General features: G+C 36.8%; 1 protein-coding gene across 3 annotated transcripts in view; it reads left to right on the top strand.

The window, feature by feature from the left end:
- Positions 1-27,585, top strand: part of UHRF2 (ubiquitin like with PHD and ring finger domains 2) — a 94,533-nt gene that overhangs the window by 60,187 nt on the left and 6,761 nt on the right. Inside the window, exons 7-14 of one of the 3 annotated variants that reach the window (XM_034988012.1) lie at positions 4,025-4,148; positions 4,457-4,564; positions 7,109-7,213; positions 12,576-12,682; positions 15,971-16,133; positions 16,802-16,942; positions 18,652-18,748; positions 19,065-19,217. In XM_034988012.1, coding sequence (XP_034843903.1) covers positions 4,025-4,148; positions 4,457-4,564; positions 7,109-7,213; positions 12,576-12,682; positions 15,971-16,133; positions 16,802-16,942; positions 18,652-18,748; positions 19,065-19,217 — 998 coding nt within the window. Of the gene's footprint in view, positions 1-4,024; positions 4,149-4,456; positions 4,565-7,108; positions 7,214-12,575; positions 12,683-15,970; positions 16,134-16,801; positions 16,943-18,651; positions 18,749-19,064; positions 19,223-27,585 lie in introns of all 3 variants that reach the window. The other 2 variants (XM_034988011.1, XM_034988013.1) reach the window with 2 other exon arrangements.

The raw sequence follows: 27,585 nt of genomic DNA, 5'->3' as shown, positions 1-27,585 counted from the left end.
CGATCCCAGGACCCTGGGATCATGACCTGAGCCGAAGGCAGCCGCTTAACCGACTGAGCCACCCAGGCACCCCAAGAAGTTTTTTCTTCTTAAGCTATGGAGTGTTGCTGGCGTGGAGGCTCAAGTTAAAGAATGTCACACTCAGAAATACAGGCATACTTCAGAGATAGTACAGGTTCCAGACCATTTGCATTAAGTAAATACTGCAGTAAGGCAAGTCAGATGAATTTTTTTGCTTCCCAGTGCATGTAAAAGTTATGTTCACACACTATGTTGTAGTCTACTAAGTGTGCAATAACATTGTTTCTAAAAAAAGTACATACCATAATTTTAAAATACTTGATTGCCAAAAATGCTAGCCATCATCTGAGCTTTCAGCAAATCTTAATCACTGATCACAGATCACCCTAACAATATATAATAATGAAAAAGCTTGAAATACTGCAAGAAATACCAAAATGTGACACAGAGACAGTGAGCAAATGTTGGAAAAATCGCACCAATGGACTTGCTCAATACTGGGTTGCCACAGATCTTCAATCCGTAAAAGAACACAGTATCTGTGAAGTGCCATAAAATGAGATGTGCCTGTAATCACATCACAGTTGGGTAGCTGGTATTATTGTGAAGAATAGATTGTTTTCCATTCCTTTGGCCTCTCCCCACCTATTAAGAAGGTTGTTATTGTATTACCACAGAGGCTGTAAGGGTGGGAGAAGCGAAGGGATCCTACTTCTTCCTTTTACCCCCTCCTTCTCCCTTGCATGGTTACAAACTGTATTTTACCATCTATAAACAGTAATTATATTTCCTCTAAAGTCTCATATATTTTTCTTCCCTTTTGTTTCTGTGGAGGATAGTTCCTGCTTCTCTAAAATGCAAACCCTTCTACCTGCCCTCAGTTTCATAACCCTTTGCCTTTTCAGGAACTTCACTCCTGTAGTTAATTCTCAAATTGCCATTACTGGGTCATTCTCATTGTATCCTGGAATCTATTCAGTCTTCCAAACACACACACCCCCTTCCCTTGATCCCATTTCTTTGCTTCCTTTATGGCAAAGCTTCTGAAGAGCTATCTTCATTGATGATTTCCATTTCCTCTTGTCCTGTTCATACTTCAGCTCTCCACTTGGACTTTCCTTCCCACAACTCCACTATTATTTATGTTAAGCTCAAAGACACGTTTCGTGTTGCGAAATCTAATGGTCACTTCTAAGTCCTCTCCTTACTTGTACTTCTCGGCTCTTTGTCTTTATAGATTGTATGATACCGTATGACCTAATTTTTATTGTATCTCTCTTGGCCTTTCCTTCATCTGTTTGTTTTCTCATATCTATCAGATTTACGAGTTTTCCAAAGCACTACTCACTTGCTTTTTGTCTTCATGCTTGCTTCCTAGATGACCTCATCTGATCATGAGACTTTAAATACCAAGCTAATGATTCTATATTTTCAGTATCTTTGTATCTAATTTTCCGTGGGTTCTATATTCCTGTATTCATTCAACTGTTTACTTGATGGACAGCACAAAATTAGTCCAAATGGAGATCTTGATTTCCATAAACACACCCCCTAAAATCCTGCTCCTCTCCCAAAAATGCTATACTCATCTAGTTGTTCAGGCTGAAAAGCTATACTTCCTCTTTGATTTCCTCTTCACCCTCCTCACATATTCTACATCCTACATGAGCAGGTCTTGTCAGTCCTCCATAATCTTTCTCTGCTCTCATCCTTCAGTCCAAACTAATGTCGCTTCCCTGAACTGTATAATAAATGCTTAACTAGTCTCCTTGCTTTCACATTGCTTGCCAGCTATCCTTTCTACCATAGTAGCAGAATGATCTTACTAAGTCCTGAACTGAGTAACAGGGTTACTCATGTGTTTAAAATCCCCTAGTGTATCCTGTTGCACTTAGATGGCATGTGCTTAGGTTTTATTCTGACCTGGCCCTGCCTGCTCTATAACCTCATTGCTTATCTCTGTGCAGTTTATTTTGCTAAACTTCAGATCTACCCACCTAATGTTTTTCAAGGCATACCACTCCTTCTTAGGCCTCAGGACTTGTATACTTAATGTCTTTTTGCCCAGAATGCATTCCCTGGCTTCTTCATAGGACTGACTCCTTTGGTCTTAGCTGGAATATCACCTCAGAAAACTACTCTATCTAAAAACACATACCATTTCTTTTTTTTTTTTTTTTTTTAAGATTTTTATTTATTTATTTGAGAGAGAGAGAATGAGAGAGCACATGAGAGGGGGGAGGGTCAGAGGGAGAAGCAGGCTCCCCGCCGAGCAGGGAGCCCGATGCGGGACTCGATCCCGGGACTCCAGGATCATGACCTGAGCCAAAGGCAGTCGCTCAACCAACTGAGCCACCCAGGCGCCCCAACACATACCATTTCTAATCACTCTTAATACCCACATAATCCTGATGTATTTCCTTTATAGAACTTGCCGACTTCCTGAAATTGTTTCATTGTATGTACTAGTTTTCTTTACTCTGTACAAACATTTTGATCATATTTATCCCCAGCACCAAAATAGTGCCTGATATATCTTTTCTATTTCTCCAAATCATGTTGTTTGCATATTTAACCTCTGAGCTCATTTTCTCACCAGAAATAGTACTTGCTTTGCCCCTAAGATCTCTGAAAAATTATAGTTTTAAAGGTTAGCACATTGGCTAAAATCCAGTCTTAGAACAAATTAATTTTTGGAAGCCTCCTGATTTCCCAATTAGAAGGGATTTTACTTGATAATATTTATTACTTTCTCCTACATTTTAATTTTTGCCTTCGTTTTGTATGTGTATATCACAATCTAACTAATTTTCTCAGAATCAGGGGACTGAATTACATTTTTCTTTCCTCTAGTACTAAACAAAGTATCTCATAATTAAGCAGTCAGAATTAGCTGGTGGGCATGGATGGTTTTTTGCTCTAAACACTATATGGAGTAATTATGAAATGGAAAGTATAGGCACATTTAATATTAATGGTGAGAGGGGCCAGTTGATCTTTATCAGGATATCCCTCAAGTTTGTATTCCTTGGTGATATAGAACACCAATCTATATCTGAATGTCCAATTCAGAATATGAATAAAGATATAGAATCTGATTCTATAGACATACTTATACTTTGCTTTTTAGGAATGATTTAAGGTAGCTCATAATGATATGCAAGTTATAGTAGGTTGACCAACTGCAATATATAGTAGATTGACCAACTGCAATAGGCCAAAGGACAAAAAGTATAGAGAATTAAAACAGAACCTACGGATAAGGCTAATATAAACAAGCATCCTTGGATCCTGTGTATTAGTTGTGATAGAGTATACATTTTTGACTTTGAGAGTTTTAATAATCAGTTTAGATGGGGATGTAACCTGAATTCAGTTGCATAGTTGAACATTCAGTCTAAGATCATCTATTCTTGCTACCTCTGTTTTAATAATAGGAACTTCAAATGAATAAATTCCATTCTCCAGGTTAGTGATAAGATCAGAGTTAATGGGCGCCTGGGTGGCTCATTTGGTTAAGCATCTGCCTTCGCTCAGGTCGTGATCCCAGGGTCCTGGGATCGAGCCCTGCATTGGGCTCCCTGCTCACTGGAGAGTCTGCTTCTCCCTCTGCTCCTCCCTCCCCAACCCCCACTCGTGCTCTCTCTCCCTTTTTGTTTCTCTCTCTCTCGCAAAAATAAATAAAATCTTAAAAAAAAAAAAAAAGATAGTGCATGATGCCATTTGAATTGGACAGCTTTGTCTGGCTTTTGAACTGAATTTGAGATTTTATGATATTATAATCCTTTACATTCTTTAAAGGAGTGATAAGGTTTTGGTTTTGGTTTTTTCTTTTTCCTGCTAGCTTAATCATGTAAATATTTTCAAAAGTTTAATATTTAAATGCCAGCTGAAGATCTATAATATACACCAAGTATTACATCTTAAAACTTGTTCTGACCTGGAAAGACCATTCTGTTACTAGCTTTAATATGGTATTATCAAAATTCCTTTTTCTTTAAAGGTATTGTCCTTCCTGTAAAACTGATTCCAGTGAAGTTGTAAAGGCTGGTGAAAGACTCAAGATGAGTAAAAAGAAAGCAAAGATGCCATCAGCTAGTACTGAAAGCCGGAGAGACTGGGGCAGGGTAAAGAAGAAAGTCTCCTTTTCTTCCTAGCTATAACATTTATGACTGTAATGCAGGTTATAACATTTCAATACCAACAGTAGTGGTGATATAAATTATGCTTTCCATTTCAGAAATATTAACGAATAACTATAATTATATAATTGTTAATTTACTATAACTGTTAGCTGTATGTTAATGAAATCATATAAATTATGTATTGTTAATCATATAGTTAGGTTTCTATTTTATTCTCATTTTTATGGGAATTAAGGGCTTTAAGATTTGATATAACCAGTTTCTCAAACAGCTTGTTTGTTTACTTATAGGGAATGGCCTGTGTTGGTCGCACTAGAGAATGTACTATTGTTCCTTCTAATCATTATGGACCTATTCCTGGGATTCCTGTTGGATCAACATGGAGATTTAGAGTTCAGGTATGTTTTAAATTGGTTTTGTTGAAAGGGTAAAGTTGGGTATAGTTAAAATTGTAGCAGTGTCAGTTTCTGTTGATTATAAGTGGACTAACCTAGGTTGTGTCACATGGCATTCAGTTGTTAGAATAAAAGATTCTCTATAGGATGGGTAGACTCTTCCCCATAGCTTAAGACAGAGGACCATACATCATGGAATTAGGCATCAGCTATGCCTTTTCATCACTTTGTTTTACTGTTCTGATAGTTAACATTATTGTTAAGCTTTCTAGAGAATTTTCCTTGCTGAGAATTTAATATTTGAAATATTAAATTTTTTTTCTTTAAAATATTTGGTAAGTTCTCACTTAATATCATTGAAATCCAAGAAAGCTCACTGAGGTGTCTTGTTTGCAGCTTATCCTCCTGAATGAATGTTAAGGTGTTGGTCAGAGGAAGTGCCCAGATAACCCAAGGATAAAATTACTTCTCTTTTCCTCTTGAAGGCTCTACTGTATTCATTTCTAACTTCTTTTTTAGAATGGTAATTTTATCATTATAGAGAGCTTAAGTTATCTTCATTTTCTGTTTCTCAGAGACAACCACTTTAAAGTTTTAATTGTTTCTTCTGGATTTACCTTATTTCTAAATAGCATGTTTCTACTGCTTTTGTCTTCATATTTTAGTTTAACTTATTTCTATGGAAGATGGCATTTAGTTTAACACACTCTGTGTCTTTCCATCCTTGCAACGGTTATATTATAATTTTGGCTAAATCCATATGCATGTTTTATGACTTTAGATCTTTAAATACAGTAAAAAAAAATACTACAAGTAAATACAATAGAATGTTATAAATACAATAAAAAGTACACTTAGTATATTTTTAATTGCCTTGGGCTTTTTTGTTGTTGTTTGCTTTTTTTTTTTTTTTTTTTTTTTGTATACCTGTCACTAATTTATTCCCAAATTCTAAAAGCCCTATTAATACGGTCTCAGATGAGTTTGAGGTTGTTGGCCTGAGCAACTACAAGGGTGGATTTGCCATTTAGGAAGTGGGGAAGAGTAAGATTTATTTTCATCAGGATTGGTGAGGTTGGGAACAGGTGGTCCTGTCTTCTGGAGTACCTGGTGTTTTCAAGACCTAAACTCAGGCTCTGATGCTTTCATTAGCTTCTCATTGGCTTCTAATGTGTGTCTTTCCCAACCCCGCTATGCAGGCTTGGATTTCAGCTTCTTTTTCTCTAAGAATAATTATATGATAAACAAATGAGTTCTGATACTTCTCTCAGGGAGTTTGAAGTACACAAAGTGACACTGTTCAGGGAGCCAAAATTGAAGATAGATGGGAAGAAGCAGTAGGCCATTGAAGTAGTAGAATACATAAGTAAATTTAACAAATTGGGAAGCACGTTTGGGTAACATTGAGTAGTTTTGGCTCAAACATATATGCTCTCTGAAGGAGAAGCTGGAGATAAGAGTTAAGGTGGGGAAAGTAGGGCGCCTGGGTGGCTCAGTTGGTTAGGCGACTGCCTTCGGCTCAGGTCATGATCCTGGAGTCCCAGGATCGAGTCCCGCATCGGGCTCCTTGCTCGGCAGGGAGTCTGCTTCTCCCTCTGACCCTGCCCCCTCTCATGCTCTCTCTCTCTATCTCATTCTCTCTCAAATAAATAAATAAAATCTTTAAAAAAAAAAAAAAGTGGGGAAAGTAGATAGGAGCCAGATTGAGAGAGGGTAATATGTAATATTTGGGGCTTGATATACAATATGACCATTTGATGTTGAATATTAAAAGCAGATTTATTCTTAAAAGTATTGTTATGTTTGTAATGGGTAGAATGGGATTTGAAGAGAAAAACTGGAGGCAGTGAAAAAGGATGTTTATAGTATTCATGACTCAAACTAAGATTACAGCAGTTGGAAGTAGAAAAAGATGTATTTGAGAGATTTAGGAGATTGATCAGCAGTATTTATGACCAAAATGGGTTTGAAAAATAGAGAAGAATGAGACTAAAATGTCTCTTGCCTTGGCTACCTGGGCTCCTCATTCGGTTAAGCATCCTACTCCTGATTTTGGCTCAGGTCATATTCTCAGGGTCATGAGATTGAGCCCCTACTTAAGATTCTCTCTCTCCCTACCCCCCCACCCACCCACCTGTACACACCCTCTCTCAAAAAAAAAAAGAATAAAATGACTCTTGCCTTTTTGATGTGACTAGGGAGCATGCAGTAATTGAAGAGAAGAAATAGGATAGGAAGGGATCTGGACCACTGATAAACAAATTCTGTTTTACCCAAGTTGAGCTGTAATGACCAGTAGACATAAAATGGTATTTAATAATTATTTTGAAACTCCGAATTCTAGGTCTGAGCAGTTTTAAGGTCACCAGCTTAGTATCTAAGGGATATATAGTTGGAAAGAAATAAAGTTGGTGAGCGAAAGATAGAACTCTGAGCAACATTCAGTTCTTAGTTGGAGGCTTTTAGGATACAATAATATATATGAAAGCATTTTATAAATATAATTTGACTATTCAAAGGTATTTTGAGACTCTCTTTTTTTCATAGGTGAGCGAAGCAGGTGTCCATAGGCCCCATGTTGGTGGAATTCATGGTCGAAGTAATGATGGGGCTTATTCTCTTGTCCTTGCTGGTGGATTTGCGGATGAAGTAGTAAGTCATGATACAGCCTTGTTCTTTAGAACCCATCAGTAAAATACAGAAGCTTTTTCTAGCATATATCAAATCCCTTTTTTTTTTTTTTTTAGCATAGTCTGTATGTTGAAGTGGTCACTTCTGTACAAATTACAAGATAAATCAATTGGCGGTCTTTAATCTTTACATGTACTGATTTATGTATATATGTGGTAACTGATTATTGCAATGAAAATACATTCTCTATAGAGCTCATTTTTTTAAATTAAATTTATTATTTTGGGATGTTGTAGACTGACATGTAGCCTTAGAAATACTGTAGATATCTCTGTGCCCTTTACCCATCCCCTCCCAATGGTAACATCTTACAAAACTGTAGTACAGTATCACAACCAGGATATTGACATTAATACATTCAGGTCACTGAACATTTCCCTACCACAAGTATCCCTCATGTTGCCCTTTGATAGCCACACCTACTATACCTGCCCTCCCTAACCCCTGACATCCACTAATCTATTCTCCATTTCTATAATTTTGTTGTTTCAAAAATTTTTAGAAGTGGAGGGGCGCCTAGGTGGTTCAGTCAGTTAAGCGTCTGCTTCTTGATTTCCACTTCAGTCATGATCTCAGAGTCATAGGATAGAGCCCTAAGTGGGGCTCCTCATTCAACGGGGAGTCTACTTGAGATTCTCAGTCTCTGTCTCCCTCTGCCCCCTCCCTCCCATGCTCACGCTCCCTCTCTCCCTCTCTAAAATTCTTTTAAAAAATTTTTGTAAGTGGAATCATATGGTATGTGACCTTTGGGAATGGCACTTTTCACTCAGCATAATTCTCAAATTGTGGCATGTATTAATAGTTTATTCCTTTTTATTGCTGAGTAGTATTCCATGCTATAGGTATGCCACAGTTTGTTTAACCATTCACTCATTGAAGAATATTCAGATTGTTCCAATTTCTGACTTTTACAAATAACTGCAATAAACATTTGGGTACAGGTTTTTTTTTTTATAAATATAAGTCTTCATTTTTCTGTGATAAATGCCCAGAAGTGCATTGTTGGGTTATATGGTAGTTGCATGTTTAGTTTTTTAAAAAACTGCCAAATTGTTTTCCAGAGTGACTATACCACTTTACATTCCTATTAGCAGTGTGTAAGTAAGTGATCCAGTTTCTCTGCATTCTTGCCAGCATGCAGTGTTGTTGCTTTGTTTTACTTTAGCCATTCTGATAGGTATGCAGTAAGATCTCATTGTGGTTTTAGTTGACATTTCCCTAATGGCTGTTGGTGATATATCTTCAGGTCATTTGCCCATCTTCTAATTGAGTCCTATTTGGGGTTTTTTGCTGTTCATTGAATATGTAGTTTGCAGGTATTTTCTCCCAGTCTGTTTCGTTGGTTTTTTTCATGATATGTTATAGCTGTGTAGAGGCCAAGATATAGTATGTTTTCAGACAAAGGTAGAAGAGCTTGCCATTTTTCTAACAGGCCAATTTGTCAATACATTTACACTAACATGGCAAAGGAAACTAAAGATGGAAATATGCAGGGTAATTATTTGAGTACTCATATAACATGCATATTTTTAAGCTGTATTTTTTAGAAATACAAAGGATGTTGTATAGTTTACTACAGTTGGCAGGCACTTAATTTTTTTTTAGGGCTCTGTAAGAAAACAAGCCAGCTAAAAGTAGAATCTTTTTAACATGTTTTTAGCATCTAGCCAGTTGTGTTTGATCTGGACTCTGACATTTGTGTGTGAGACTTTGGCCTAATTGTTTTACTCCAGTAAACCTCAGTTTCCCCATGTGTAAAATAGAAAAAAAAAGTACCACCATTTTATATCAAAATTATTGATATTAAATGAGGTAATTTATGTAGTCTTAGCATATAACAAGGATTCAAACAGTTGTATTGTCTATAGCAGAGCTTATCTTAAATACACAAAACATAAGCATGTAGAGGTGAAAACAAGTACCAAGTTGAATTGGGATGGTTATTACTACTTCCCTTTTTCCTCATCTTTTGAATACAGTTACTAGTCAAACATTAAACATTTGTAGAGAAAAGTACTGATGAGCTGTTAATTATGTGTCTTAAGCAATTCTCAGTCTGTTAAATAATATAAAGAATAATTCATTTTGGAGCTAAAACAAATAGGCTTAGATCACCAGCTAAGATATATTTGGAGATGTTAATATATTTTATAAGCATTTTTAATCTTTTGATCGCTTATTGCAGGCAGGTCATATCTATAGAAGAAATAGGTGGAGGAAACCTGAATAAACTTTTCTCATTTGAGAAAAAAATTTGTTTTGAAACCTTTTTTTTTTTTTTTTTTAAGATTTTATTTATTTATTTGACAGAGAAATAGCGAGAGCAGGAACACAAGCAGGGGGAGTGGGAGAGGGAGAAGCAGGCTTCCTGCCGAGCAGGGAGCCCGATGTGGGACTCGATCCCAGGACCCTGGGATCATGACCTGAGCTGAAGGCAGACGCTTAACGACTGAGCCACCCAGGCGCCCTGTTTTGAAACCTTTAAGTATAACATTCATGGAGCCCATAATCTTTGTTTTGTCCAGATGAATGGACATGAAACTACTGAATACCTGTTGATAAACTAGTTAATATTTTAGTCTAGTAACTTGAGAATCAAATGCTAGTTTTAGTGCCCTGTGTTAGGGTAACCTCACTTGAGGAATGAGAACCCACAAAGATGATCTGCCTTTTATAGCTGTCCTGAGAAATAGTTTGCTCAGTGATCAGGAACAGATTCTGGAACCAAACTGGATTTGTATCCTTGTGCCATCTCTTACTAGCTAAGTGACCTTAGGCAAGTTAATGAACCTCTGCCTCATCTATAAAATAAGGCTTTAAAAAAATACTTCATAGGGTTGATGTGAGCATTAAAAGAATAATACATAAAGTGCTTAGCCTAACTTCACACACACACACACACACACACACACAGTAAATGCTAGGTAGGTGTTATCAGCAGTAAAGTGGTAGTACCCAGCTTTGCAAACATGAAAGGGGTATTTTGAGAGAAACTGGCAGAGATTGAAGCTGTATAATAGATAGCTTTGAATTAAGGAATCATTAAATGTGTCTGGGAAAAGTTTAATGATCTTAACTATGCTTTCAGATATTTATCTGATAGTCTTTGTGGGGGGCAGTGAGAAGATTGAGATGAAGGTCTTTTGCTTGATAACGGTGATGGCGGGAATAGGAGCATCCAGCTTATTGTGTTAGGCAGCTACTTTACAACTTGAGAGGAGTTGAGATTGGGAAATTGAGTCACTCTGGGGCAGTAGTATGTTCCCTATACAGATGATGGTTTCTTACATGAGGTGTTCCCAGACAGCAGGCTTCTTTAGGCTGCTGACCCACAGGGATAAAACTTTGTGGAGCATGGACTAGAATATGTAACAAATTTGGGCTGATCATTTTTCCTTAGGAAAATTAGTTTGAACTAATATATTGGCTGAGTTCTGACAGTCCAACAATTCTTTTTTCCCCTAATAATAATTAAAAGTTTCTGTTGGTGTGATGATTAAAGTATAGATGAGCTAATGACATAGAATTTTAATTATTCCTACTTGATTATTTGCTGTTTGAAGAATAATCAGAAATGTTTTTGTTCTTTCATTTTAAACACTACTGAGCATAGGTTGCCCCTATTATGCTCTCCTAGTCACCACTACTTTTTCCTTTATAGCACTACCACAATTATAACTTTAAAAGTTGACTGGGGGGCTGGAGGGCTCAGTTGGTTAGACATCTGCCTTTGGCTCAGGTCGTGATCCCAGGACCCTGGGATCAAGCCCCGCGTTGGGCTCCCCGCTCAGTGGGAAGCTTGCTTCTCCCTCTGCCCTGCTGCTCCCCTTGCTTGTGTGCGATCATGCACTCCCTCGCTCTCTCTCTCTCTGACAAATAAATAAATAAAATCTTTAAAAAAAAAAAAAGTTGAGAGGGTTATGAATATGAGCATTGTGAAGTCAATCCAGGTACAATTTGGAAGACTGTTTCTGATTAAGAAGTGTTCTAGGCTGCTCTAGATGTAGTTATTTATTAGATTTCCTTCAAATGGAATACACACTAAAGATGAAATTCCTTCATGCCTTAGTCTTTATAGACTTCAATATTAGATCAACAAAAAGTGAAGTCATGATTTTTGGACAGAGAAAAGTACTTCTAAAACCATGAGATTTTAGTTAGGACTTAATCCAAAAACAAGATGCAAAATAATTGACCTTTATTACAGACAAGGATTTAGTAGAGAAAACTTCATTATCTTTAGTCTAAACTAATTAAAATCTTCCAATAAAGAAGAAACACTATTGGATGGGGGAATGAGCAAAATGGATGAAGAGGAGTAGGAGATACAGTCTTCCAGTTATAGAATGAGTAAGTCAGGAATAAAAGGCGCAGCATAAGAAATACAGTCAGTGGTATTATAATAACATTGTATGGTGACAGATGGTAGCTACACTTGTGGTGAGCACAGCATAATGTATAAACTTGTATCACTGTGTTATATACCTGAGACTAACATAATTGTGTGTCAACTAACCAAAAAAAAGAGTTAGAACCACCACTATTTTGATAATGTTAGTAGAGTTAATTTGTATACTGATACTCTTCTCAACTGATTTTGAGTACTGAATCAGAGACTTGATAATATCAATATAAATTTGTAGCTATTACAGAGATATTTTTGGTCCTAGTTTATGTAACATCTACTTCCTCTGGCATTTTTTTTCACATTTAGTAGATACTTTATACAAATTTTAGTTTTCAAATTCTTTTCCAATGTTCTTTTTAATGATAGGCAATTATTTCACCTGAATGTAATTTAAGTGAGTCTATACAGTGTGAAATGTGAGGAACTTAATATGCTGTTAGGATTTTAATTTTGAAATTGAACAACAAACTTAGGTATAGTGTAGATTACTGATGGGAAATCAGATATGAAGTATTTACTAATAAAATGGTGTATTCTATGAAAACCTACAAGATAATATTGATGTTTATTTTAATACCATTGAATTAAATGAAACACCATATTCCCAGTCCATCAGGTCTTACTTTGTAACATTCTAGAGATTATTAAATTGTATATATAGCATGAGACTAGCCACATTTGGAGGTATTGAAAGCTCTAACTTTAAAATGATCAAGTGATGTAACTTGATATAACTTGAAGATGTACTACATACACAACTGCATTTGAGATATTTTGGCAAATCTCTCCCAAGATGCCTTGAGAGAGAACATGTAAATTCATAACATCCTAACCAAATGTTCTGACTGTAAAATAAGAATTGGCGGGATTATACTTGGGTTTAGGTATCTTAATGCTGAAAATCTTTTCCTGTAGGACCGAGGTGATGAATTCACATACACAGGGAGTGGTGGTAAAAATCTTGCTGGTAATAAAAGAATTGGTGCACCATCGGCTGATCAAACATTAACAAACATGAACAGGTACTCTTTATTGTTAGAGTTTGTAAAGACTATCTATTTGGGCTTTGTATAAAAGTTTGATTATAGTAATATAATTTGTAAGTTAGACTGTAGGGGAGAATCTTAAATTGAGAGTTAAAGATCTAAATTTAAAATCCCATTACCTGATTATATAATTGTAAGCATTCTAACTTATTTCTTCATACTGTTTTTTAAATGACATAATTCCCAGTCTTAATACATGTGTTTTGCATTTGAAAACATGTTGAAACATTTGAAGGAAGGGAACCTATATAAGTGAAATTGAGGACAAGGTGGCTATCTACTATCCCATAGGTCAAAGTTATGTTTTACTCAACACAGATTTATCTTTTAAAGTAACAGACTTCTTAAGAGACTCACCAGTGTGAGATAGGTTTAAGTTTGGGAGCCGTATTTGTGGGCATAAGTGAAACATCAGATAAACTTAATCAGAACTACACTTAAGGTGCTTTTAGAATTTATAATAACGTCTCTTAAGTGTTATAAAAGAATGTTTAGTTACAAAAGTGACCTTTTCTAAGTAAATACTTATAAAGCATTACAAAAGAGCCACCTTGTGCTGACCTTTGTTCTATAGAAGTATTAATGATATTCCAGCTTCCATGGGAACAAAAAAATGACTTCAAAATGTTTTATTTCATATATGCATGCTATAGCAATAATAAAAAAATGACCCACACCATCAGATAGCAATGACCACATTATAACTTGTCGTATTGATAATTTTTTGACCAATTTCATAAAGTTGAAATTTTTATATCCTATTGTTAAGGGTGTTTTATGGATTGAGTAAAAATGAGTATTTTTCTTTCTTGAGTCTAAATCACTCGGTTTTAAGTAGTGTGCCCTTAATTTCTGATTACCGTGTGAAGTAAAGAATACACCAGTATGATTTCAAGAATTTGTTGCATACCAAATTACATACAGTCTGTTTTTATGTCTTCCTTCTATATTATTTCTGACAGTAGGATTATTTAACTGAACCAGCAGAGGAGACAGGTCAGATTTGCTGGTGAAAACATTCCTGAGGCAGGAGTCCAGTCCCTAGCTAGTATTTTTCTAGCAAAATAGCAGGTCTTCAGGAGGAATGATCTTAAAAAGATTTAGAAATATTTTGATGTGTTTTTATCAGTGAAAGTGTTTGTTGAATTTGTAAAAGGGCTTTTTTACATTGTCAAATTTGAAAATAATATTTACCTTTTAATAACAATAGATTATTTTGCTTGAATGAAGTTTGTTTCCTAACTTCCTGCATTTGTAATATACATGGTAAATATTTTCCAAGCTTTTAAAGAATCTAATAAGTATAACCCTGTTTGCCATATGTTATAATCTTATTAGAAAATAATTGACAAGTAGTAAAAATGTTTGTATTGAAAGGAAGGTAGTGAATATAAAATATTAACTCAGAACCATTTAGGATTGACTTTTCATAGGGACTCTGACATCCATTCTCTTAGTTTATACATTAAGCTTTGAGTATGCCTTGTGATTGTAAAGACCTCTGGGCAAAAGATACCTATATGTTTTATAAGCATGAAGACCGAGGTGAAAGACCCTTAGCTCTGCATCATATTATACTCTTTCCTAACTAGCATATGGTCCAGTTCATTTTTGCTTCTCCACTAAGAGGTAGTTTGGTGCCTGCTTCTTGCTTTGAAAAGTTTGTTCCTATTTCCTCTCAGCTCTTTCACTTTATGAAACTGAAGAGGGCAGCAAGGTAACCTGGCCTTCCTTTATCAGGGCAGTTAGAAGCAATTGATTAAGCTGCAGAGTAATGGAAAAGCCTTGTTTCACCTAGTTTGATCTTAGATTCTTTTCACATACTTGAACAGCCTACATACTTCTGTGAAGCTAGAAGTGAGTTAATAATGCCAGTTAGGGGTGGCAATCATTCTGAATGAAGGTGCCTATAAGCACCAAGGCATTCCACTCATTAATGTGAAAATAGTATTTGTCCTTTTCCTAGCTCTTTAAGAAGATGAAGTATGTATATCTCAATAGGTATTACATAAATAAGATGGAATACTAGCCCTAGAAGTTTGGCTACATTTTCTTCTACCTCCCAGAGATTTAATGCATCTACCTTTGAGATAAAAAAGATAACTTGGTAAACTTTAACTATTTGACCACATTTATAAAAGTTTTTTTTTTTTAAACGAAACACTTTGAGTTTATTTACTTTAACAGTATAACTGATCAAGAGATCTGAATAGATTAGACGTTTAGTCATAAGGTCAATTTTTTTTTATTTGAGCCTACGTAAAATTATACCCTGAAAAAGTATTTTGTATCATACCTGAATTTACCAAATTGGGTGTGTATGTGTTTTAACCTTACATGTTCTCAGTGGTTTCTTTTCACTTAAGTTAGGAAGTAGGTATCTGAGAAGAAGAATACTAATTTTAAATAGATTCTAGTTTGGTGGGGTCTTTTACGGGGGGGGGGGGTTGTTGTTTTGGTTTTTTTTTTTTGTTTTTTGACAGGACTAAGTTCTCCCAAGAAAGGTCTTCTTACATAACCTTACTGATTAATTACTACTAAGTGAGTACACATACTAAGGAAGCTTCAACTAAATCAGGTGCTGCTTCTCACTCAGTGTTCCTCCTTGTTCACATGTCATAGTAAAAATAGTGATCTGGAGGAGCCAAAAATCTTTATTGTCATGATTTAACACAGACATTTGAATGCTTCAGTTTTACTTAAATTTTTTACTCAAAGTCTTTAAACAATATTCTCATATTAAACTTGTTCTTTAATAGCTTCTAAACATTAAGGATTCTCTATCGTCTGGAATATGGAAAGTAGACCTAGAAAGGTCATTTGTACCTTGCTGACAAATTTATTTTCCTGGATTTCTTTCTACATTATTCCAGCAATTTACCTCACTCCCTTATCAAAAATAAATACTACAACAATCACTTGCTTTAGTTTTCCAACTTTCTCCCTTCCCTCAACAAACGTTATTTTAAAAAAATTCCATGTATTTCTAGTTGTTTTCTATTATACGTGGCACAGATGTTATTACTTTCAGAAGAACCCTACAGGCTATCTGAGAACCAATCCCCTGGCTTGGGGGTGACATCAGAAAACTGATTTGTCTTCTCTGCTGGTGGGGGAAAGCATAATCCTATTATCTGGAATAATATGGAAAGAATCATAGAATCTTAACCATCAGGTAAGGCATAATTCACCTTTTAATTGAGCTAATAATGCGATTATATACTTAAAGATTACTTGGTATAAAGAATTTGTTTTATTTTTTAGGGCATTGGCCCTAAACTGTGATGCTCCATTGGATGATAAAATTGGAGCAGAGTCTCGGAATTGGAGAGCTGGTAAGCCAGTCAGAGTGATACGCAGTTTTAAAGGGAGGAAGATCAGCAAATATGCTCCTGAAGAAGGCAACAGATATGATGGCATTTATAAGGTGCTCTATCTGGCATGATATCTTGTTAGTCATTCTTCCTGGGCTTTCAAGTTCCCTTGCCAAAGGGAACTACTCTACTGGGGTGGGCTAAAGGAAAGAGTAGATCACCTTAGTTGGTACTTCTGCTTTTTCTGGAAATGTAACAGATATACAAAGTGAGCTTCTAACTTTGATACTTTTCTCTTACCACTTATTTGAAGTCTGTAAGGGCAGAGTTACATTTTGAGTTAAGCTTTTTGTGAGTATATATTCTCTATGATAAAACTAAATAATGTGGCCATTGTAGATACTGATTCTTATATCTTTATAATTATTTTAATTGTAATAGATTTTCAAAGCCAAGCACGTTATAATTTGTAAAATAGGTTGTTTAAAACACGGAGGCATTTACTGCCACCATTTTTATCTGTTATGCAGGAATCTATTCATGAGCATAATCTTGTTAATATTTCAAGTTTATAGCAATGTGTACTTATATGGGAGCTATCTTAATTAGGAAATAAGGTCAAAACAATATCTTAGTGAATATTTTTTATTTACTGTTCCTACAACAAAGCAAGCATCTTTTGAAGTTGCATTTAGTTCAGTCAAGTATACTTAAACTTGTAATATATTATGAATAAGTCTAAATATTAAATCTCAAACTACTACAAAATACTGTGATTTAGGTGGTGAAATACTGGCCAGAAATTTCATCAAGCCATGGATTCTTGGTTTGGCGCTACCTTTTAAGAAGAGATGATGTTGAACCTGCTCCTTGGACCTCAGAAGGAATAGAACGGTCAAGAAGACTATGTCTACGTTTACAGGTTAGATTACATTTGTCTAGGCTACTTGTATGTTCATAAAAATGTGCACCTCTGTAGTATCTTTGTGCCTTAACACTGGATACAACTCATGGCAATTGATCAGTGGACTTTTAAGGGGTGAGGAATGAAACCATGCAAGTATACAGAAGGAAAACAAGTAAAAAGGTGGCATTCTAGGTGTCAGACTGCCCTAAGACCAAGAATTGTGCTTGGGAAAAGCCAGGCCTTCAATGAAAAGTAAGATATTTCAATTCAATTTGGAAATGACTTGAAGAATGAGGGAGAGGGATACATAAAATTTACATAAAGGAGGCCTTAAGAAGGGAAGTTTATCCTAGAGGGCACAGGGGGTGTGTCTCTGGTAGGGGAAGGGGGAGGTGGCTTGTAAGAGTGGTCTGCTTCCTACCCTTCTCACTTTTCCTCACCCCTTTTTTCTCTTCCCCCTCAAAGCTGCTTCCCTGTCCTGTCACCACCTTTAGTGCTTTGCCTTTTTTTTTTCCCCTTTGCCCATGTTCAGCTGTTAACCCATTTAAGACTTTGTTGGTTTTGTGTGCATAATGGATGGTATGGCTACATTCCCTGTCCACTGCCTATGCACCCTAGACTTTGTCCCTGACACTGACTTCAGAGCATGGTTTAAGTTCATCCTCCCATCATTCCCCATTGTTGTGCTTCCTGTAAAGACTACCAGCGTTTCATTTCCCCTGGCTCTGCCCACACTGCATGTGTAGGGGCTGAACTATGGGCAAGTGTCTGACCACCCAGGCAGGTGAGTGTGTGTTTTCTAGTGCAAGTCTGTGTCTGTTTTTGTTTTCTTTTTAAACTCGTAGAATTAATTGTTTCATTAATTAAATGAGACCCATCGGCTGCTAAAATAACTGCCAAAATAATTCTTTTTATAACAATATAAAAAAATAACTTGTTAAATCCATTTTTAAAAGATTTTTTCAGATTCATTGTTCAGCAGAGCAGTGTTCTAGATAGGTTAGATTTGAAACTGTAAGCAGAAGCATGTAAGCCCATCTACTATGATAAGTTAATAATATCATTGATGGGGCCTAAAACATGTTGAGTTTTAAGTATCAGTGTTAATCAATAAAGCATGTCCCCCAGAAAAGGGTAGCCAGTAAAACACAAATAGGTAGACTTTATTCCTTAAACTCGAACCTTTAGCTGATAAAGAATTAGTAATTTAGTGGCTTTAGGTCTTCTAAAAGCCCCATCCCCCCTATTTTGGTAGATAAGAAATTTAGCCCTTAATGTTGGGGGGGTAGGAGTTGTTTTGTTTTGTTTTTTAAAGATTGGCTCCACAATTGAGTGTAATACCATCTGTATGAGTACTGTACTGTACTCTGTGGTTGATCTTCACTTACTTCATATCTAGATTCTTCTCTTCCTTAAACTTCTTAAGCCACCTAGTCAAATCTCCTGAAAACTTGTCTTTCCTCTTTTAGATCTGGAACTAAGATTATTATTTTATAAAATGAAATATCTTAACAGTCATAACTACATGGTTTTACACTGAATTGGGGATTTTAATAGTCTTCTGTCCTTTAAATGTCTGTTTCCTTTATATAAAGTCTCTCAGTTTAGGAAAATATACTCTTCACCCCTCCCCTTTTTAAATTTCTCAGCAGCATCTAGACCAACCCTCCCCCCACCACTTCTTTGCGAAGCTTAAATCTATATTGTACTTTTTCCCCTATCAGTATCCAGTAGGTTACCCTTCAGATAAGGAAGGGAAGAAGACTAAAGGACAGTCAAAGAAGCAGGCCAGCGGAGCCTCAAAAAGGCCGACTACAGATGGTAGGTAATGATTATAGGCATAAGTCCTAAAAATGTAGTTACTCATAAAGAAAAATATTAAGAGAATGAATTGAGAAACTCATAAGAAAAGCAATATTTGGGAGTGGTGGAAAGGCGTGAGACTTTTTGTGTATTTTAGTAGTGCTGGAGCCAAAACAACAGCAAATGTAGTATTCTAAACTCCAAGGGAAGTCAGGTGCTGCTTAATGCAGGTTATCTTCGTGCTAAACGTTAATGGTGCCAGTTAACTCTTTGATCTCATAGTTCTGTTTGGAATCACTCAGAAGTCTGCTTATGTATTTTTAAATAAATCTAGATGGTTGTCCAAGTGCCTCCAAAGTGTTAAAAACACCAGATTCAGCAGAAGCAGTTGAGGCTTTCCAACTAACCCCTCAACAACAACATCTAATTAGAGAAGATCACCAAAACCAGAAGCTATGGGATGAAGTGCTTGCATCTCTTGTGGAAGGTCCAGTATGTAAAGGTTTTTTTAATAATAATGTTCTAATATTAACAAGTAGTGAAAAATAATACTCTTTGCAAGTCAGTCAAAACTTGATGTTTTTATGTAATTCTCTCATCCAGTAGCCACTACCTTTCAGAAATAATCTGAAGTAATACTTAAATGCTTTTAAATTGATTTTAGGCCTCTTAGTTGTTGGTTTTGACCTCTATGTGCCTGAACTTATTCATTTATGTTGAAGGCATGATGAAGGCACTGTTCATGGGAAGAATTTTTGGTTTGTATAACACAATTTAAAACTCATCGGGAAATTTTTTGCTGTAGTTCAAAGTTATTCTGATGGTGTAAATCTTAAGCAATTCAGCACATGTTTAACCTAGTGGTTAAAAAAAAACACAAACTGTTAATTTATTTAAATACTTTATATGTTTTAGATTTTTTCCCCATTTTTTGGTAATCATAACATTTTAAAGTGAAAAGGAATTACAACTGATGTGTTGATTTTGTGTTACACTGTATTTTGCAAATGAAGCTTTCTTATCAAATTCCAGAAGCTGGAATTTTCAAATATGAATTGTCTATTCTTTCTTTGTTCACTTGCTTTTATTTCTTTAATTTTGCTTAAAATTAGAATATTCCATTTTATTAGATAGTAACCCCTTATTAGGTGTGATATAGTTATTTTTCTGGGTTTTTTCCTCCGTGCAACTATTGTGGGTGAGCTTGAATTTTTATCGTGTCATCGTCTAATAATTTCTTCTTTCCAGTGTTCCCTTTATTTCTGTACATTCATTAGCCAGAACTTCTCATGTGTCTGAAATGGGGTTACTTACCTTTCTGTCTAAATTTAGAGAGAACTCTCAGTTTTTGTGTTGCTTTTTATTGAGAAATAGTCATCATATTAAGGAAGAATGTTCCCTGGTACAATTTTTAACATCCATTTATCTATTTATAGTCATTTATGTATATGTATTTATATATATATATATATATATATATTTTTTTTTTTTTTTTAACATTTTATTTTTAAGTAATCTCTACTCCCAATATGGGACTCAAACTCAGAACCCCCAGGTCAAGAGTCACATGCTCTACCGATTCAGCCAGAGGCACCCAGGCTTCCCTATTTATTCATTTTATTTTATTTATTTATTTTTTATTTTATTTCTTTATTTTTGAGTAATCTCTACCCCCAACGTAGGGCTCAAACTCACACCACCAGGATCAAGAGGCTCATGCTCTACAGACTGAGGAAGCCAGGTGCCCCCAATTTTTTTTTTCCATTTTTTTAAGTTAATCACCATACATTACATCATTAGTTTTTGATGTAGTGTTCCATGATTCATTGTTTGCATATAACACCCAGTGCTCCATGCAGAACGTGCCCTCTTTAATACCCATTACCAGGCTAACCCATCCTCCCACCCCCCTCCCCTCTAGAACCCTCAGTTTCTTTTTCAGAGTCCATAGTCTCTCATGGTTCATCTCCCCCTCCGATTTCCCCCCTTCATTCTTCCCCTCCTGCTATCTTCTTCTTCTTTCTTTTTTTTTTTAACATATAATGTATTATTTGCTTCAGATACAGATCTGTGATTCAACAGTCTTGCACAATTCACAACACTCACCATAGCACCTACCCTCCCCAATGTCTATCAGCCAGCCACCCCATCCCTCCCACCCCCCACCACACCAGCAACCCTCAGTTTGTTTCCTGATTTAAGAATTCCTCATATCAGTGAGGTCATATGACACATGTCTTTCTCTGTTTGACTTATTTCGCTTAGCATAATACCCTGCAGTTCCATCCACGTCGTTGCAAATGGCAAGATCTCATTCCTTTTGATGGCTGCATAATATTCCATTATATATATATACCACAAGAGGGACATCTTGGCTCTTTCCACTGTTTGGCTATTGTGGACATTGTATCTGTAAACATCAGGGTGCCTGTACCCCTTCAGATCCCTACATTTGTATCTTTACGGTAATACCCAGTAGTGTAATTGCTGGATCATATGGTAGCTCTATTTTCAACTTTCTGAGGAACCTCCATACCGTTTTCCAGAGTGGCTGCACCAGCTTACATTCCCACCAACAGGGTAGGAGTGTTCCCCTTTCTCTGCATCCCCGCCAACATCTGTCCTTTCCTGATTGCTAATTATAGCCATTCTGACTGGTGTGAGGTGATATCTCATTGAGCTTTTGATTTGGATTTCCCCGGTGCTGAGCTATGTTGAGCACTTTTTCATGTGTCTGTTGGCCGTTTGGATGTCTTCTTTGGAAAAATGTCTGTTCATGTCTTCTGCCCATTTCTTGATTGGATTCTTTGTTCTTTGGGTGTTGAGTTTGATAAGTTCTTTATAGATTTTGGATACTAGCCCTTTATCTGATATGTCATTTGCAAATATCTTCTCCCATTCTGTCAGTTGTCTTTTGGTTTTGTTGCTGTTTCTTTTTTGTACAAAAGCTTTATGTCTTGATGAGGTCCCAATAGTTCATTTTTGCCCTTGCTTCCGTTGCCTTTGGCAATGTTTCTAGGAAGAAGTTGCTGCGGCTGAGTTCGAAGAGGTGGCTGCCTGTGTTCTCCTTTAGGATGTTGATGGACTCCTGTCTCAGATTGAGGTCTTTGAACCATTTGGAGTCTATTTTTGTGTATGGTGTAAGAATATGGTCCACTTTCATTCTTCTGCATGTGGCTGTCCAATTTTCCCAACATCATTTGTTGAAGAGACTGTCTTTTTTTTTTTTTATTCTTATGTTAATCCCCATACATTACATCATTAGTTTTAGATGTAGTGTTCCATGATTCATTGTTTGTGCATAACACCCAGTGCTCCATGCAGAATGTGCCCTCCTCAATACCCACCACCAGGCTAATCCATCCTCCCACCCCCCTCCCCTCTAGAACCCTCAGTTTGTTTTTCAGCGTCCATCGTCTCACGTGGTTCGTCTACCCCTCTGATTTCCCCCCCTTCATTCTTCCCCTCCTGCTGCCGCCTTCTTCTTTTTTTTTTTTTTAACATATATTGCATTATTTGTTTCAGAGGTACAGATCTGAGATTCAAAAGTCTTGCACAATTCACAGTGCTTACCAGAGCACATACCCTCCCCAGTGTCTATCACCCAGTCACCCCATCCCTCCCACCCCACCCCCCACTCCAGCAACCCTCAGTTTGTTTCTTGCGATTAAGAATTCCTCATATCAGTGAGGTCATATGATACATGTCTTTCTCTCTTTGACTTATTTCGCTGAACATAATATCCTCCAGTTCCATCCACGTCGTTGCAAATGGCAAGATCTCATTCCTTTTGATGGCTGCATAATATTCCATTGTGTATATATACCACATCTTCTTTATCCATTCATCTGTCGATGGACATCTTGGCTCTTTCCACAGTTTGGCTATTGTGGACATTGCTGCTATAAGCATCGGGGTGCACGTACCCCTTCGGATCCCTACTTTTGTATCTTTGGGGTAAATACCCAGTAGTGCAATTGCTGGATCATATGGTAGCTCTATTTTCAACTTTTTGAGGAACCTCCATACTGTTTTCCAGAGTGGCTGCACCAGCTTGCATTCCCACCAACAGTGTAGGAGGGTTCCCCTTTCTCCGCATCCCCGCCAACATCTGTCGTTTCCTGACTGGTTAATTTTAGCTATTCTGACTGGTGTGAGGTGGTATCTCATTGAGGTTTTGATTTGGATTTCCCTGATGCCGAGTGATGTTGAGCACTTTTTCATGTGTCTGTTGGCCATTTGGATGTCTTCTTTGGAAAAATGTCTCTTCATGTCTTCTGCCCATTTCTTGATTGGAGTCTTTGTTCTTTAGGTGTTGAGTTTGATGAGTTCTTTATAGATTTTGGATACTAGCCCTTTATCTGATATGTCATTTGCAAATATCTTCTCCCATTCTGTCGGTTGTTTTTTGGTTTTGTTGACTGTTTCCTTTGCTTTGCAAAAGCTTTTTATCTTGATGAAGTCCCAGTAGTTCATTTTTGCCCTTGCTTCCCTTGCCTTTGGCGATGTTTCTAGGAAGAAGTTGCTTCAGCTGAGGTCGAAGAGGTTGCTGCCTGTGTTCGCCTTTAGGATTTGGATGGACTCCTGTCTCACATTGAGGTCTTTCAACCATTTGGAGTCTATTTTTGTGTGTGGTGTAAGGAAATGGTCCAGTTTCATTCTTACAATTGTGGCTGTCCAATTTTCCCAACACCATTTGTTGAAGAGACTGTCTTTGTTCCATTGGACATTCTTTCCTGCTTTGTCAAAGATGAGTTGACCATAGAGTTGAGGGTCCATTTCTGGGCTCTCTATTCTGTTCCATTGATCGATGTGTCTGTTTTTGTGCCAGTACCATACTGTCTTGATGATGACAGCTTTGTAATAGAGCTGGAAGTCCGGAATTGTGATGCCACCAGCCTTGCTTTTCTTTTTTCAACATTGCTCTGGCTATGCGGGGTCTTTTCTGGTTCCATACAAATTTAAGGATTATTTGTTCCATTTCTTTGAAAAAAGTGGATGGTATTTTGATGGGGATTGCATTGAATGTGTAGATTGCTCTAGGTAGCATTGACATCTTCACAATATTTGTTCTTCCAATCCATGAGCATGGAACGTTTTTCCATTTCTCTGGGTCATCCTCAGTTTCTTTCATGAGTATTTTATAGTTTTCTGAGTACAGATCCTTTGCCTCTTTGGTTAGATTTATTCCTAGGTATCTTATGGTTTTGGGTGCAATTGTAAATGGGATCGACTCCTTAATTTCTCTTTCTTCTGTCTTGTTGTTGGTGTATAGGAATGCCACTGACTTCTGTGCATTGATTTTATATCCTGCCACTTTACTGAATTCCTGTAGGAGTTCTAGCATAGATTTATCTCTCTTTGACTTATTTCGCTGAACATAATATCCTCCAGTTCCATCCACGTCGTTGCAAATGGGGTGGAGTCTTTTGCGTTTTCCACATAAAGTATCATATTCTGCAAAGAGTGAGAGTTGGACTTCTTTGCCGATTTGGATGCCTTTGATTTCTTTTTGTTGTCTGATTGCTGTGGCTAGGACTTCTAATACCATGTTGAATAGCAGTGGTGAGAGTGGACATCCCTGCCGTGTTCCTGACCTTAGGGGGAGAGCTCTCAGTTTTTCCCCATTGAGAATGATATTCGCTGTAGGTTTTTCATAGATGGCTTTTATGATATTGAGGTATGTACCCTCTATGCCTATACTCTGAAGAGTTTTGATCAAGAAAGGTTGCTGTACTTTGTCAAATGCTTTTTCTGCATCTATGGAGAGGATCATATGATTCTTGTTCTTTCTTTAGTTAATGTATTGTATCACATTGATTGATTTGCGGATGTTGAACCAACCTTGCAACCCAGGGATAAATCCCACTTGGTCGTGGTGAATAATCCTTTTAATGTACTGTTGGATCCTATTGGCTAGTATTTTGGGGAGAATTTTTGCATCCATGTTCATCAAGGATATTGGTCTGTAATTCTCCTTTTTGATGGGGTCTTTGTCTGGTTTGAGGATCAAGGTAATGGTGGCCTTGTAAAACGAGTTTGGAAGTTTTCCTTCCATTTCTATTTTTTGGAACAGTTTCAGAAGAACAGGTATTCATTCTTTTTGAAATGTTTGGTAGAGTTCCCCTGGGAAGCCATCTGGCCCTGGGCTTTTGTTTGTTGGGAGATTTTTGATGACTGCTTCAATTTCCTTAGTGGTTATAGGTCTGTTCAGGTTTTCTATTTCTTCCTGGTTCAGTTTTGGTAGGTGATACATCTCTAGGAATGCACCCATTTCTTCCAGATTGTTTAATTTGCTTGCATAGAGTTGCTCATAATATGTTCTTATCATTGTTTGTATTTCTTTGGTGTTGGTTGTGATCTCTCCTCTTTCATTCATGATTTTGTTTATTTGAGACATTTCTCTTTTCTTTTTGAGAAGTCTGGCCAGGGGTTTATCAGTCTTGTTAATTCTTTCAAAGAACCAGCTCCTAGTCTCGTTGATCTGTTCTACTGTTCTTTTGGTTTCTATTTTATTGATTTCTGCTCTGATCTTTATTATTTCTCTTCTCCTGCTGGGTTTAGGCTTTATTTGCTGTTCTTTCTCCAGCTCCTTCAGGTGTAGGGTTAGGTTGTGTATTTGAGATCTTTCTTGTTACTTGAGAAAGGCCTGTATTGCTTTGTACTTCCCTCTTAGGACAGCCTTTGCTTCATCCCACAGATTTTGAACAGTTGTGTTTTCATTTTCATTGGTTTCCATGAATTTTTTTAATTCTTCTTTAATTTCCTGGTTGACCCATTCATACTTTAGTTAGATGCTCTTTAGCCTCCATGTATTTGAGTTCTTTCCGACTTTCCTCTTGTGATTGAGTTCTAGTTTCAAAGCATTGTGGTCTGAAAATAGGCAGGGAATGATCCCGATCTTTTGGTACCGGTTGAGACATAATTTATGACCTAGGATGTGATCGATTCTGGAGAATGTTCCATGGGCACTAGAGAAGAATGTGTATTCCGTTGCTTTGGGATGGAATGTTCTGAATATGTCTGTGAAGTCCATTTGGTCCAGTGTGTCATTTAAAGTCTTTATTTCCTTGTTGATCTTTTGCTTAGATGATCTGTCCATTTCAGTGAGGGGCGTGTTGAAGTCCTGCACTAATATTTTATTGTTGTCAATGTGTTTCTTTGCTTTTGTTATTAATTGCCTTATATAATTGGCTGTTCCCATGTTAGGGGCATGGATATTTACAACTGTTAGATCTTCTTGTTGGATAAACCCTTTAAGTAGGATATAGTGTCCTTCCTCATCTCTTATTACAGTCTTTGGTTTAAAATCTAATTTGTCTGATATAAGGATTGCCACCCCAGCTTTCTTTTGGTGTCCTTTAGCGTGGTAAATGGTTTTCCACCCCTTCACTTTCAATCTGGGGGTGTCTTTGGGTCTAAAATGAGTCTCTTGCAGACAGGATATTGATGGGTTTTGTTTTTTAATCCAATCTGATAGCCTTTGTCTTTTGATTGGGGCATTTAGCCCATTTACATTCAGGGTAACTATTGAAAGATAGGAATTTAGTGCCGTTGTATTGCCTGTAAGGTGACAGTTACTGTATATTGTCTGTGTTCCTTTCTGGTCTGTGTTGCTTTTAGGCTCTCTCTTGGCTTAGAGGACCCCTTTCAAGATTTCTTGTAGGGTTGGTTTCGTGTTTACAAATTCCTTTAGTTTTTGTTTGTCCTGGAAGCTTTTTATCTCTCCTTCTATTTTCAGCAACAGCCTAGCTGGATATAGTATTCTTGGCTGCATATTTTTCTCATGTAGTGCTCTGAATATATTCTGCCAGTCCTTTCTGGCCTGCCAGGTCTCTGTGGATAGGTCTGTGGCCAGTCTAATGTTTCTACCATTGTAGGTTACATATCTCTTCTTCTGAGCTGCTTTCAGGATTTTCTCTTTGTCTCTGAGATTCATAAGTTTTACTATTAGATGTCGGGGTGTTGACCTATTTTTATTGATTTTGAGAGGGGTTCTCTGTGCTTCCTGGATTTTGATGCCTGTTTCCTTCCCCAAAATAGGGAAGTTCTCTGCTGTAATTTGCTCCAATATACCTTCAGCCCCTCTCTCTCTTTCTTTTTCTGGGATCCCAATTATTCTAATGTTGTTTTGTCTTATGGTATCACTTATATGTGGAATTCTGCCCTCGTGATCCAGTAGTTGTTTTATCTCTTTTTTTCTCAGCTGCTTTATTTTCCATCATTTGGTCTTCTATATCACTGATTCTCTCTTCTGCCTCATTTATCCTAGCAGTTAGCGCCCCCATATTTGATTGCACCTCATTAATAGCCTTTTTGATTTCGACTTGGTTAGATTTTAGTTCCTTTACTTCTCCAGAAAGGGTTTCTCTAATAACTTCCATGCTTTTTTCAAGCCCAGCTAGTATGTTTAAAATCATCATTCTGAACTCTAGTTCCGACATCGTACTAATGTCCGCCTTGAGTAGGTCCCTGGCAGTCGGTACTGCCTCTTGTTCTTTTTGTTGAGGTGATTTTTTTCCGTCTTGTCGTTTTGTCCAGAGGAGAAGAGATGAATGAGAGAACAAAATGCTAACAGGGTAACAACGTCCCCAGAAAATATACTCTAAACAAATGATAAAAGACCTGAAGCCAGAGGAAAAGAAAGGGAAAGAAAGAAAAAAGAAAAAGAAAAAAACAAAAACAGAACAAAGCAAAAAAAAAAACCAATATAATCAAATATGATCAGGCTGGTGCATAGATCAGTGTCCCACACTAGATTTTGGGTGTATTTTGGTCTGTTACAAGAAAGTGCCTCCCAAATTTTTAAAGAAGGAAAAACATAAGTACAAAAATGAGGGTTAATACGATGAAGG

The sequence above is a fragment of the Mirounga leonina genome, unplaced genomic scaffold (genome assembly GCF_011800145.1).
Source record: "Mirounga leonina isolate KUSES-001 unplaced genomic scaffold, KU_Mleo_1.0 Mir_447, whole genome shotgun sequence".
NCBI classification, from domain to species: domain Eukaryota; kingdom Metazoa; phylum Chordata; class Mammalia; order Carnivora; family Phocidae; genus Mirounga; species Mirounga leonina.
This window is presented reverse-complemented; position numbering and strand designations above follow the sequence as displayed.